Genomic DNA, 12,391 nt, shown 5'->3' on the forward strand with positions numbered 1-12,391 from the left:
AGTGAGGAGATGATAGTGATGGATAGTGAGGAGATGATAGTGATGGATAGGAGTGAGGAGATGTTTTTAAAACCTGTGAAGTGTACAGCACAGAGCGAACACCAATCTAAACAATAAAGTTTGGATGGTAATGTAAGTTCATAAATTTTACCCACATACTACATTACTGTTGGCTTTGGCCTCTCTTTGGTGGCTTCATCAGTGTGAGGGACCAGAAATGAACAGCAGAAAAGCTGTCCTTAGTTTGACTTGGCGTTTATATGAGCCTTAGTAAGCTTCTTTTTACAAAGGCTGTGCTAATGATCTTGTAATTGTCTTTATAGCTTGTTAATGAAATGTGAAGAGTTCTGATTGTATTCCTACAAAGAATGAAGCAGATCCCTGACAGCCTTTTAATCCTGAAACCCAATGAGGCAGGACAGGATAAAGGGAAGAGATATGCCAACCTTTGTTTTTCAAAATGTTTTAAAGAAAGACAGTGATTGTATATTTGGTGTATATGCAGTCGTTAAAAGCCATTGGGCTAGAGAAATGATTGGCTTTTTATAACAGCTCATACCTGCAATCCCAAGGAAGCCGAAAGCAGGAGGAATGCATTGAGTTCCAGGCCAGCCTAGACTACCTGATGAGAATGAATTACTAAAGTAAATGATAATGTTAGTTGTCTAGCCCCTTTGTTTTCATAGCCCTCAGGAAGAAGCATTTGAGTACAGATTTCTGAGCATACTAAGCCAGCCTGTCCTCTGTGTACTGCAAAAGGCTAACATAGGCTTTTCTGTATAATTGAAAAGAATTCATATTCTCTAGAACCTATGACACATTAACATTAGTAAACTTATGTTTTGTAGACCTTGAAATATAATTTTACTAATATAATGTGGGATTTTTATAATTTATCTTAGTCTGTATTATTCTAGGTTAAGAATAAAATCTAATTTAGCACTGATCCTATTTGACAACATGATGCGTTTTGAAGATCTAATATATCACTTAATATAGCTTCTAGAAGAAAATAAATAAGTTTATGGTCCATGAAATTTTATTCTAATTTTGTTTTGATAATGAAAATACATGTTTTTTATATTTTTACATTCATAGGTTGTTACTGGAGTACTGAGAAGAACAGATGAGGTGAGCTTGTAAAAAATATGCTAAGCTTTTATTCTCATCCTTTGTCTTTCCCTCTTACAATGCATACATTCATATTTATATTTGTATGTATGCATATGTGTGTTGGTAATCTAGGGTACCATGTACCTTTTAACAACAGCTATTGTGCTATATAAAAATTTCCTATAGAATCTTTTCTTCAAGGAATTCTTTTATAAATTAATAGTGATATGTTCATATAATATGATCTGGGTAGCAGTTAAATGGATGAACTAGGCTTATTTAGTTAAGAGCGAGCATGAGGACCTGAGTTTGATCCCCAAGGTCCATGTAAAATCACCTGAGTAGCTGCTAGTAATCCCAGTGCTTCCTGGCCAGGAAGAACAGCCATGTGGGAGACCTTATCTAAACGAAATATGGACAGTACATGGGGAATATGACAAGAAGCTGCCCTGGGACCTCCTTGTGTACCCTCCACACACACGCACACACACACACACACACACACACGCACACGCACACACGCACGCATACAGACACTTTCATTCTCACACACACACACACACACGCACACACACATGCACACACACACGCACACACACACACACACACGCACACACACACACACATGCACACACACACACACGCACGCACGCATACAGACACTTTCATTCTCCCTCACACACACACACAGACAAATATATAATGTGTATCAAACACAAGAATGAAGTAGATCTGTAAATATCTACATCTTTAGATCTTAGAAATGTTATATACAAGTAAGTTTTTAAAGAGGGTGAAATAGTTTTACAAGGTTTGAAAATTCAGAAAACAGTACTGTCACTGTATGTTATTTGGTATGTAAGTATGTAGTATGAAAAAAATAATGGAAAAGAGTTGTGTCAACCTAGTGGTTTCCTGTAGGAGAAGGTCAGGAAAGCAGAATCTCAAAGGACTTCATCTGTCTCTGCCTATTTATTTTAACTTTGAGACTCAATTCATTTCTTAAGACATCAGAAGCAAAACGGCAAATGTTCTTAAATCTGGGTTGTGGACTTGTGAGGTTTTGTAAGATCTCATTCATTTAAAATGCCACAGTTTAAAATACTTTAGTAAAAACAATAAGAGATTGTGTTCAAAATAAACTTTTAAGAGTCTTCAAGTAATGGCTGTATATGTGACATTTAGTTAAATCACATGTTATGTCATTAACAGGCCATGATTTGACTTACTCTGTCTGAAGTAGATAGCTTATAAAACACTGTCACCTGCCATTGGTCACTGTAGAATTAGTAGGTATTTTTAGTTGAATTTTGTCTCTGTATTTCTCAGCCAGTGTGATAGCTTAGTATAGTCTCTCACACTGGTTCATTGATCAGTTGTTGTAAGATTGTCATTATCTTAACCCAGTTTCATACAAGTAATTGTAGTTACTGAGTACCCAAATATGTCTTCTAAATTCTGCATCATTGTGTTTTCATTGACCTCTTTGATTTTTAAACTGCTCACGTTGGGGTATTTGCTTACTGACCTAGACATGGGGAATGGAGATGAGATGGAAGACACAGCCAGTTAGTTACTTTGTTCTAGAAGATGCTCATATGCCTCCCTTTAAACCTAATCTTCTGACTGTAACAATACAACTTTGTCTTCTTTTTGTTCTACCAGGCTACCTTCAGTAAGATTCCAATTGGATTTATCCCGCTGGGACAGACCAGTAGTTTGAGTCACACTCTCTTTGCTGAAAGTGGAAACAAAGTCCAGTAGGTTGTCAATGTGGAATGCTAACATATGTGTGTGGTAGAGCCTGGGCCTGAAAATAACATGTGATAACATCGACTTTTCAAATATTGATAGGTTGAAATGTCAAGTTATTGAGAGGGAGCACCCAGCCTTTCAGAAAATTGCCGTGCTCCCAGTTGAGTTGTGGTACCTTCCTAATCTAGTAATTAATACATCCTGATGTTGGGGGTGGGGAATGGGTGCTTTCTGTCATTGCTGTTTTTCTGCCTTTGCATTGTAAGACCCTTTCATGAAGGTGAGGGAGATTTGCTCTGATCATTTCCTTTTAGTACACATGGTGACAAATAGCAAGTCTCTCAGGAAACTGAACTGCTGGCAGCCATGGCTTCATTATCTTGGTGATAGAAGCAGATAAAACAACTAAATACAGTCACATCCTTGTGACAGCCTGAAGTGGCTGCGAGTATGGTTATAGTAGCTGGGGGAGGGGGAGGGCCTGACATCTAAGTTACATTGCTGTGAGTCTAACACTGTCCTCAGAACTCAGAAAGATTGAAAGCTTTATAGAACAAAGACCAAATCTTTCAAAAAGGTAGTGATCTTGAATTTGAGACCTGGCTTTTGCAGCAATTAATTAACATAACCTTGAGCAAATGGTTGTCAAAAGACCGAAGTAAATGGGCAATGTTGGAGAAATTGTTACATATTGTGTAATGTAAGGCTTGTGATAGAAGTCAGAAAGTAAACATTTGTTGAATGAATTAATTAAAAAATTCTCAGAAGTTTTTCTTCTTATAACTGTCTAAGTCAACAATAATAATAGTCAAGGTACTTTTTAATTTGGATTAAATTTTTTTTTTTGTCTTGCATTAGTGTGTTTTCTTAGACTAGGTCTTATAGACTGACTTTCCCTGTTGTAATTTTGAGGGCCATCAATTGTATCTTTAACAATTTATGCTGTTCATAAAAGCATGGGTGCATATAGGAAAGTCCAGGCATGCATATATATGTTTATCAGACCCTTGTCCTACTGTCTCTCATGTGTCATACACTTACAGGATTCTCCAGCCATCCTGAGGCCTAGCAAACAGGAGAAGCCTTAGTGGGCCATACTTTTTAGTCACAGGTTAGAATTTTTGAGGGACAGTAGATAATGATAGATGTGTGATTCAGGCATTTTTGCTTTTCTGATGTAAATTCTCTCCAGTGTAGGCCTTGACTATATTAGGAGCTTATCTTTCCCTTGTATCAGTAGAGATTATTGAACTGCTTTAGCCAGCATTTCCAAATGGCATATCAGTGGTCAGAAGTAGATTATTTTCCTTGTGGAAACCCTTCCCTATCTAAAAGCCTCCACTCACATGTGGCCACCCCTAGGATCTGAGACAGTGTTCTGCTTTTTAGAAACTGTTTTTTTCTATGTTTTTAAACTATTGTTGTTAGCTGCTTCTATTATATATATTTTGGTTTTTTGAGACAGGGTTTCTCTGTATAGCCCTGGCTGTCTTGGAACTCACTCTGTAGATCAGGCTGACCTCAAACTCAGAAATCCACCTGCCTCTGCCTACAAGTGCTGGGATTCAAGGCGTGCACCACCACTACCCGGCCTATTTATAATTTAAAGATTTATAAAAAAAACCTAATCTCTAAGCAAGCCCCAGGGCCCTTGGGTAATCAGAAACTCTGCCTTTGGCTCAGGATTTTGCAAACTTTTTACATGGCTGTTGCCTTGGGCTATATAAAAAGAACAAAGCTTTGCCTTTGCCCTGCTGTCAAGATTTCTTGTAAAATAATTATTGAAGAAGAAAAAAGCCTTTTTTTCCTGAAATATGGAGTGTAGCAGGAAAATAATCCTAAGTGCCAGGCTGCAGTGCTTCCTTCTGTCCTAGAACCCCGAGTCATTGTAAGGGAATGATAAATCTGAGGTGCGTTTTAGCTGTCTTCTCCTAAGCAGTTTATAGAAGCAGTTTAATGCAAAAAGCCTTTTTGAATTGCAATAGGTTGAGTTGTTTTTTAGGTCTCTCAAAGCCACTTTCCAAGTCTCTTCCCGTGTGCCAGGTGCTATTCAGATTAGTAAGCACAGTGTACACCTCAACTGTGTGCTTCCCACATAGCCCATACACACTCAGAACAATGTAGCCTAGACTTGTGCGCCTGCTCCTCGATTCCTCCAAATAGAATCTCATTTTTGAAAAATTTGCTGGCCACTCCCAGCCAACATCAATATTGAAATGAAACAGGGGAGGGTGATTCATAGATAAATATGGGTGTTTGGGTGTTTTGCCTGTATGTGGAATTCCCAGTGCTCAAGGAGGCCAGGAGAAGGCATTGGATCCCCTGAAACCGGAGGTGCAGATGGCAGTACACCTCATGTGGATGCTAGCAATTGAACCAGGGTCCTCTACGAACACAGCAAGTACTCTAACCACTGAGCCATCTCTCCAACCCACAAATGCTTACATTAAATAACAGAGAAAAGCAGTCCAGACAGCACAAGCACTGTTAAGTATATTCAGCTACTGAAACTCATGTATTGACAGCATGATGAATGTCAAGCAGTACAGGAACCATAGGAGCTAATGTGGCTGCTTCTTATCAAATTAAACATAAGCTTTTCATACTGTTAGATATTTACCTAAGAGAAATGCAGATATATAGATCTGTACAACAACCTAAACGTTATTTGTAGAACCTGCTGCTAGTTGTCAAGAATCAGGAACAGTGCCAGTATCAACCAGCTCATGAATGGCTGAACAAACTATGGTCCATGTATCCACCAGAGTGCTACTTAACCCTAAAAAGAAACTGTCTGCCCAAGTTGTTGATACAGTCAGTCATGGGAATAATCTCAAGCTCATGCTTTTTCATTGTATTATATGATAATTCTACAAAAGATTAAACTGGATATGGAAATTGCAGGAACCATTGATTGTGGTAGGAGTGGGTTGACAACAAAGATTGATGAGGGACTTAAGGGGATGTTAGAAATGCTATGTATTTTAATAATGGTGTTAGTTTCATAAATACATTTGTCAAAATGTATGGAAAGGCATACCTAAAAGGACAGATTGTCCTACATATGGGTTCCAACTCAGTAAGTCTGATTTTAAAAAAGAAGTTGGTCCTTCCGTGTCCAGGTTTACGTTTGAGGAGCTCTGCTGGAGGATCAAAGGGAAAGCTGACAGGAGTGTTTGCCCAGGTTGCACAACGCCTGGCCCAATCCCCAGCACCACAGTTGAAAAATAAAACAAACCAAACTACAAACTCTTCTTGGATCTGAACAGGTGGAGAGGATACCAGTCAAACAGCTGCCCCATGAACAGAGTCATGGCTTACCAAGGCAGACTCATGAACGCTAGCAGCTGTGGGAACCAGTGCTGGTGCAGGGAAACCCGAGGTTCTATGTGGTCAGCTCTGAGAGTTCCTACCTCCTTGGAACCCAGACTTATGGGTTTCCTATAATATTGTGAGATTTATCTCATAGAGTTTGCTGAAGATCCCATACTAAGTACTAGGAAAGGAGGAAAGAAAGTGTTCTGAAGCAGTCTTTTTCCCTTGTAAGGTCTGTATCAGGAGAAACTCGTTATGCAGAACCCAACCTTTTAGAGTAGTCTTGGAGCTCAATCAGGATTGCCAGACTCTAGCTGGCTCTGGCCTTCCACATGAGAGAAGGGAAATACCCAACCCAAACTATTCTTCAGTCCTGCCCTAACTTATGGGGTATATAAAAGTGGAATGTTAAAATGCAAAGGTAACTGGACAGTTTTCAAATGCATGCAGACTATACAACATACTTCTAAATAAATAAGACATGCATCAGGGAAAGTCTTGAGAAGTTGTAACATATTTTAAACTAAATAAAAACACTCCCGAAAATATGTGGTAGGCAGTGATAGCGGAGGTTAGGGGAAGTTGGAAGCATTTAGCATACAAAGTAGAACAGAGGACAGAGCAAGATTAAGGGTGAAGGCATATACATGGGAAGGTGAGGCAGGAGGATTGTAAGTTTGAAACCAGCCTGGTTACACAGGCAGACACTGCCTCCCAAGTCAGGAGGAGGAAAGCAAGTTAAACTCATAGTTAACAGAGGAGAGAAGAATTTAAAGCTGGAGTAAACAAAGGAAATTAATAAGAATTAGAGCAAAACTCAATGAAATTGAAAATAGAAGTCAATAGAAAGCTGGTTCTTAGAAATAATAAATATATCAGCGAGTCTCTAGCCAGGCTAAATAAAAACTAGAAAGGACACAAATGACTCATTTTAGTGATGAAAAAGAGGACATCACTGCAGAGCCTTTGAACATGAAAGGTTATAAAGGAAAAGTATTACAGCTCTAGGCCTGTAAGTTTGATAACCTCAGAATAGGCTGACTCCTTCAAAGACAGTTGGGCATAACTCATGCAAGAAAAAATAATTGGCAAGTGGGATTAATAAACTAGTACATTCAAACAGTAGAATCTCATTCAGTGATGAAAGAAATGAGCTATGAAGCCACAGAAAGACAGAAACGTGAATGCTTATTACCAAGTAAAGGAAAACATTCCGAAGAAGAAGGCTACACTATATGGCTGTAACTGTTAAGAGTCCTGAAGAGGTCGAGTTGTGACAGTACAAGGGGGAGTGGCTGTTGGGGTTTGGAAAAGGTACAAAGAGACTTGTGTAGCGGTAAGAGTGCAAAGTATGTACTACTGAGTGGTAGATGTCATTGTTTGTCTAAACCCATTTAGATTGCAGCTATGATCAAAGCTGGATCATGAATGGCAATAATAAATCAGTGTAAGTTCTTCAATTGTGACAAATGAGCCAACCAGTCTTCGGGGTGGGGGTGGAGAGATATGATAGTGGAACAGCTGTGTCTGTAGGAGGGAAAAGGTTTATATAGGGACATTTCTGTACTGGCCTTTAAATGTTTCTATGAGCCTGACCTAAGATGGCTCTAAAAAAGGAGCTTTATGTAAAATCATTGATCCATAGCAACACACACACACACACACACACACACACACACACACACACGGGGTGGGGAGAGAGAGATTAAAATTAACATAGTCCTTTCAAACTTCAATAAATTTACTTGATTAAACAAGCATTAGAGATGTGTTCTAGTTTCTCCTGTGTTTTGTTAAACATCAGCACATCAGCATATACTTCTATGGCTACTATCTCTCACCATTAATTTTGATTATATCGTGATCCTGTACCTGTTCATTAAATTCATATAACAATGTCAGTAAGTTGACTATCTACAGTATATTGAAACAGAGTAAATTGGTTTCATAGTGATAATCAGAAAATAAAAGTGAAAACCTGAACACATTTGGATGCTATGGGGAACCAGGTCATTTACAAAACTAGTTTTAAAGTTTTTTTTTTTTTTTTAAGTGCTGAGCGAGAGGTTGGGGGCGCTGATATGGTGGTGTATACATTTAACCATAGCAGTCAGAAGGCAGAGGCAGATGGGTCTCTGAATTCAAGGCCATCCTGGTCTGTGTAGCTAGTTTGAGGTCTCCTGGGAGACAAAGTGGGACCCTATCTAAATAAATAGGAGTGAGGGAGGAGGGATGTAGTTCAGTAGGCAAAATGCTAGCATTTGTGAAGTCCTGGGTTCCATTTGGAGCATGGAATAAATCAGTCATGATGGTGGTGCACATCTGTAACCCCAACACTGGGGAGATAGAGAGCGAAGATCACAAGTTGAAAGCCGTACTTGGCTACAAAGTTAGTTCAGTGCCAGCCTATGAACATGAGACCCTTTCTCAAAGTTTTAAAAGAGTTAATCATATCTCTTGGCTTTCTTATGTAACCTGCATTTCAGTGCAGTTCGGGGGAAGGTTCTTTTGTACAATAGAGGATAAATTAGAAGGATAGACTTGAGCTGGAGAGACGCTCAGTGGCTGTGACTGCATGTTACTCTTGCAAAGGACCCAGGTTTGGTTCCCGACACCATTGTGGTTTACCACCATCTGATGCCCTCTTCTGACATCCACAGACACCGCAGGCAAAACACTCATATGTATAAAATAAATGTTTTAATGATAGATTTAAAAAAAATAATAGTTTGGAACCCAGTAAATCTAGGTGACGATTTTCATTGGTGGCCATCATCACCAAAGACAGCAGGTGTTCTTTGTCTTTTGATGGAGATGTGTATTACCACAGGGATTATTTAATGTTGCCAAAATCTTAAGGATGAATCGATATAAACTTTCCATTCTAGCCATCCTCAGAAAATATGTGAACTAGATATATACACTAGGGGCATACACATATAATCACTAAGGTACAAGTCCACAGAAATTCAGTAGACAAATGGCCTATTTCTTAAACAGAGAAACTAAAGGGAACAAGTAATAGATTTAAAACATATAAACCAGTCACAATTTATGTATCTTGTTTGAAGGAAGTAACTTACGTATTTATATATTAAAATTTGAGCACTGCCTAAAAGTGTTAATTCACATGAGTCAGTTATAAATGTAATAATGATATTTCATAAAAGTCTCTTTTGCTGATACACAATGAACTACTAAGACATCAGGTTTACCCTCATACTTAGTGACTTACATGGTGATGTGAAGAAGCAAGCTTGCTCATGAGGGGATAATGGTTTTGAGTCTGAATGAGGAATATACAGAGTTGTCTGCAGTTTCTGTGCTTGAAATTCTGGAAAATAAAATAATGCCCAGAAAATACCGATTGCCTGTTATTTGGCATGCATTGTGCTGATGTCAGGTTTTTATTTGTCAGTCCATAAATATGAAGTGTTTCTGGCCTTGTGGAGTTTCTGCTCCCCAGGAGGAGGCAGACGATAACACCAGTCAGTACCTAGTCAAGCTATAGCCGCAGGAGGACAGCAGCAGTGTAGTGATGAGGGAGAGCCACAGTGAAGGACCGTCTGCTAGGCTGGACGGAGTGGGCCTCTCTAAGGTGGAGCTGTCTGCAAGATCTTAAGGATGAGAGTGAAGGGCTTACCGTGGCTGCACCTAGGGCATGGAGGGCTGACCAGCATCAGTAAAGGCCCTTGATGGAGGTCTGCTCCTTCTATCCTGAGAGCACATGTCTTACTGTCTAGCCACTTGGCTTACTATTTCTCTTGTTGACCATCTTTTGTGCATTTATGTATGTCTGACTTTTAAAGTACAAACTCTAGGAATTGTTCAGATCTGGAATAATTTTATATGTCCTGGATAATCCAGAGTGTTTATTTTTTGATGAGTTTTTTATTTTTGTTTTTTTTTACATAGAGGTTTTTGCAGAGATTGTCAGAATGTAGGTAAGAACAGTCTTATATCTTTGAGGGAAAGAATCAGCAGTGAGAACAGAGCATGAGGTACATCCTTGTGATGCTGAAAAATGAGGAAATGTGTCTTGGGTCATGGACTATCATTTACTAAGATAGCTACAAGTCCTGGCCTTCAGTTACCCTCTGGCTGCTTGAGAAGAAAGACTTTTTTTAAAAAAAAAATGGCAGAATTTCATATAGTGATTAAAAGATGCTATATTATTACCATGTTTTAAGTGGCGAGTTGTACAATACTTGGCGCAGTAGAGTGATGTAATAAATGTATGCATCGGTAACTGCTCACATGCTTTCCTAAGGTGATTTTGAAAGACTATCTTTTACTGACCCGCTACAAGGATTCCGAATGTGTGGGTGTGGGGTGTATGCACAGATGTATGCATGCTGTGCACTGGGGGAGGTGGCATTTTCTTTTTATAACGGGTTCCTTTCCATTTTTTCCCCTGTTTAGACATATTACAGATGCCACACTTGCCATTGTGAAAGGAGAGACTGTTCCACTTGATGTCTTACAGATCAAGGTACACTCTTCCCTTCAGATTCTGAAAAGGGATTAAAAGTAACATTTAAAAGGTATCAAAGTAATAAGCACATGTTAAGGAAACTAGAGTGTAACAGTTTACATGGGGTTCTGATGAACACATTTCCTTTCTCTTCCCACCCTAGCATTAGTCCCCATAACAAAGCGTTGTTCACTAATTAATGTGTTATGATCCCACGTGTAATAAGAATGATGTGACATGAAATTTACATCTGTAGTCACTTTAAATCTGCACTTCAGTAGTGTTGAGTATGTGATGCCAGCTTTTGATATATTAGCTTTGAACCTAACTTGACCTCTGTTACACACAAGGATCCCTCTGTATCACTTCCTTGTGGAATTACATCTGACTTTAATTTCTCCAACTACTACCTTTATGCCATAAGAAGTCCAGCTATGCATGATTGAGTATTAAAAGAGCCCCAAGACCAGACAAAATTATGCTGTATGCCTATAATCCTAACCCTCTATAAGTATCAGAAGGATGAAGGGTTCAAAGTCGTCCTCAGCAACACAGCAAGTTGAGGCTAACAGGTACCACATGAAACCTGGCCTTTAAAAAGGAAAAAAAGACCCATAGCATACTTCGGCAATAATTGATTTCTGTAGCTGTTTAGATGCTGGCTGCATCTCTCTTCCATGGTCTACAACACACGAGCTTCTTCTCACGTCCTGCTGGAGCAGCTGTTGTCTTTAACCTTAGCTCTCAGACATGTTTATGAATAGTTAGGATTTTATAGATTATCTGTCCATTCTTTCTCACATTGGGATCAACATTTTCTGTAGCTTCCTGAATTTTGTAACTCTCCATTTTTCTGTTGAGCTGTGTAACATTTTCTTATTTATAGAGGATAATCTGTTTTAGAAATATGCTTGCTGGCTATGCCAATTAAAGGGCATGGAAGCAATTACACCTCACAGTGTGCATACTTGGCACGCAGATTTTGGTCTTTAATTACTGCCATCTTAAAAAAAAAAAAAAGCAAAACCATGACCACCACCACCAACCTGAAATAAAGGGAGAGTAATGAGAGGTAAGCGAGCACTCAGAAATTAATGGGGACATCACAGAAAGACATGAGCCAGGCTGTCAGGGTTTGCATATCAAAATTATTAATTGACAAGAAAGATAGATAGATAGTCACTGAAGTCTTGATGGTCATATAGAAGAATTGTCATGTTGTAAGTATAGAAGGAATAATAGAATATTAACATTATTTTTAAGTCACCATTTTGATAATTGAGTTTACGTTGAGATAATCAGTAGAAACTGAACACAATGCATAATATCTATTTGGAAACAAGCATTCTCCAAATTATTTACTTAGCCGTTAAAGGGGCAGATACGGATTTGAGGTAGAGAAATCTAGAATGTGCTACTTTATCTGGTCATGAGAAAAAATGGCAACATCTGCTTTCTGAGAAGAGAGTGGTGCCATGTCGCTATATAATTCTGAGAATAATGCCATGTCACTATATAGTTATGAGAATAATGCCACATCACTAGATAGTTCTGATAAGAGTGGTGCTATGTCGCTTTATAGTTCTGAGAGTGGTGCCATGTCGCTATATAGTTCTGAGAGTGGTGCCATGTCGCTAGATAGTTCTGATGAGAGTGGTGCTATGTTGCTATATAGTTCTGAGAGTGGTGCCATGTCGCTAGATAGTTCTGAGAATAACGCCATGTCACTATATA

General features: G+C 38.8%; 1 protein-coding gene across 1 annotated transcript in view; it reads left to right on the forward strand.

Moving 5' to 3' along the window:
* Agk (acylglycerol kinase) overlaps window positions 1-12,391 on the forward strand; it is a 76,615-nt gene that overhangs the window by 43,750 nt on the left and 20,474 nt on the right. Inside the window, exons 7-9 of the mRNA XM_021190579.2 lie at window positions 1,099-1,131; window positions 2,779-2,873; window positions 10,606-10,675. Of these exons, the coding sequence (XP_021046238.1) occupies window positions 1,099-1,131; window positions 2,779-2,873; window positions 10,606-10,675 (198 nt within the window). The remainder of the gene's footprint in view (window positions 1-1,098; window positions 1,132-2,778; window positions 2,874-10,605; window positions 10,676-12,391) is intronic.

The sequence above is a fragment of the Mus pahari genome, chromosome 2 (assembly GCF_900095145.1).
Source record: "Mus pahari chromosome 2, PAHARI_EIJ_v1.1, whole genome shotgun sequence".
In the NCBI taxonomy this organism is placed as follows: domain Eukaryota; kingdom Metazoa; phylum Chordata; class Mammalia; order Rodentia; family Muridae; genus Mus; species Mus pahari.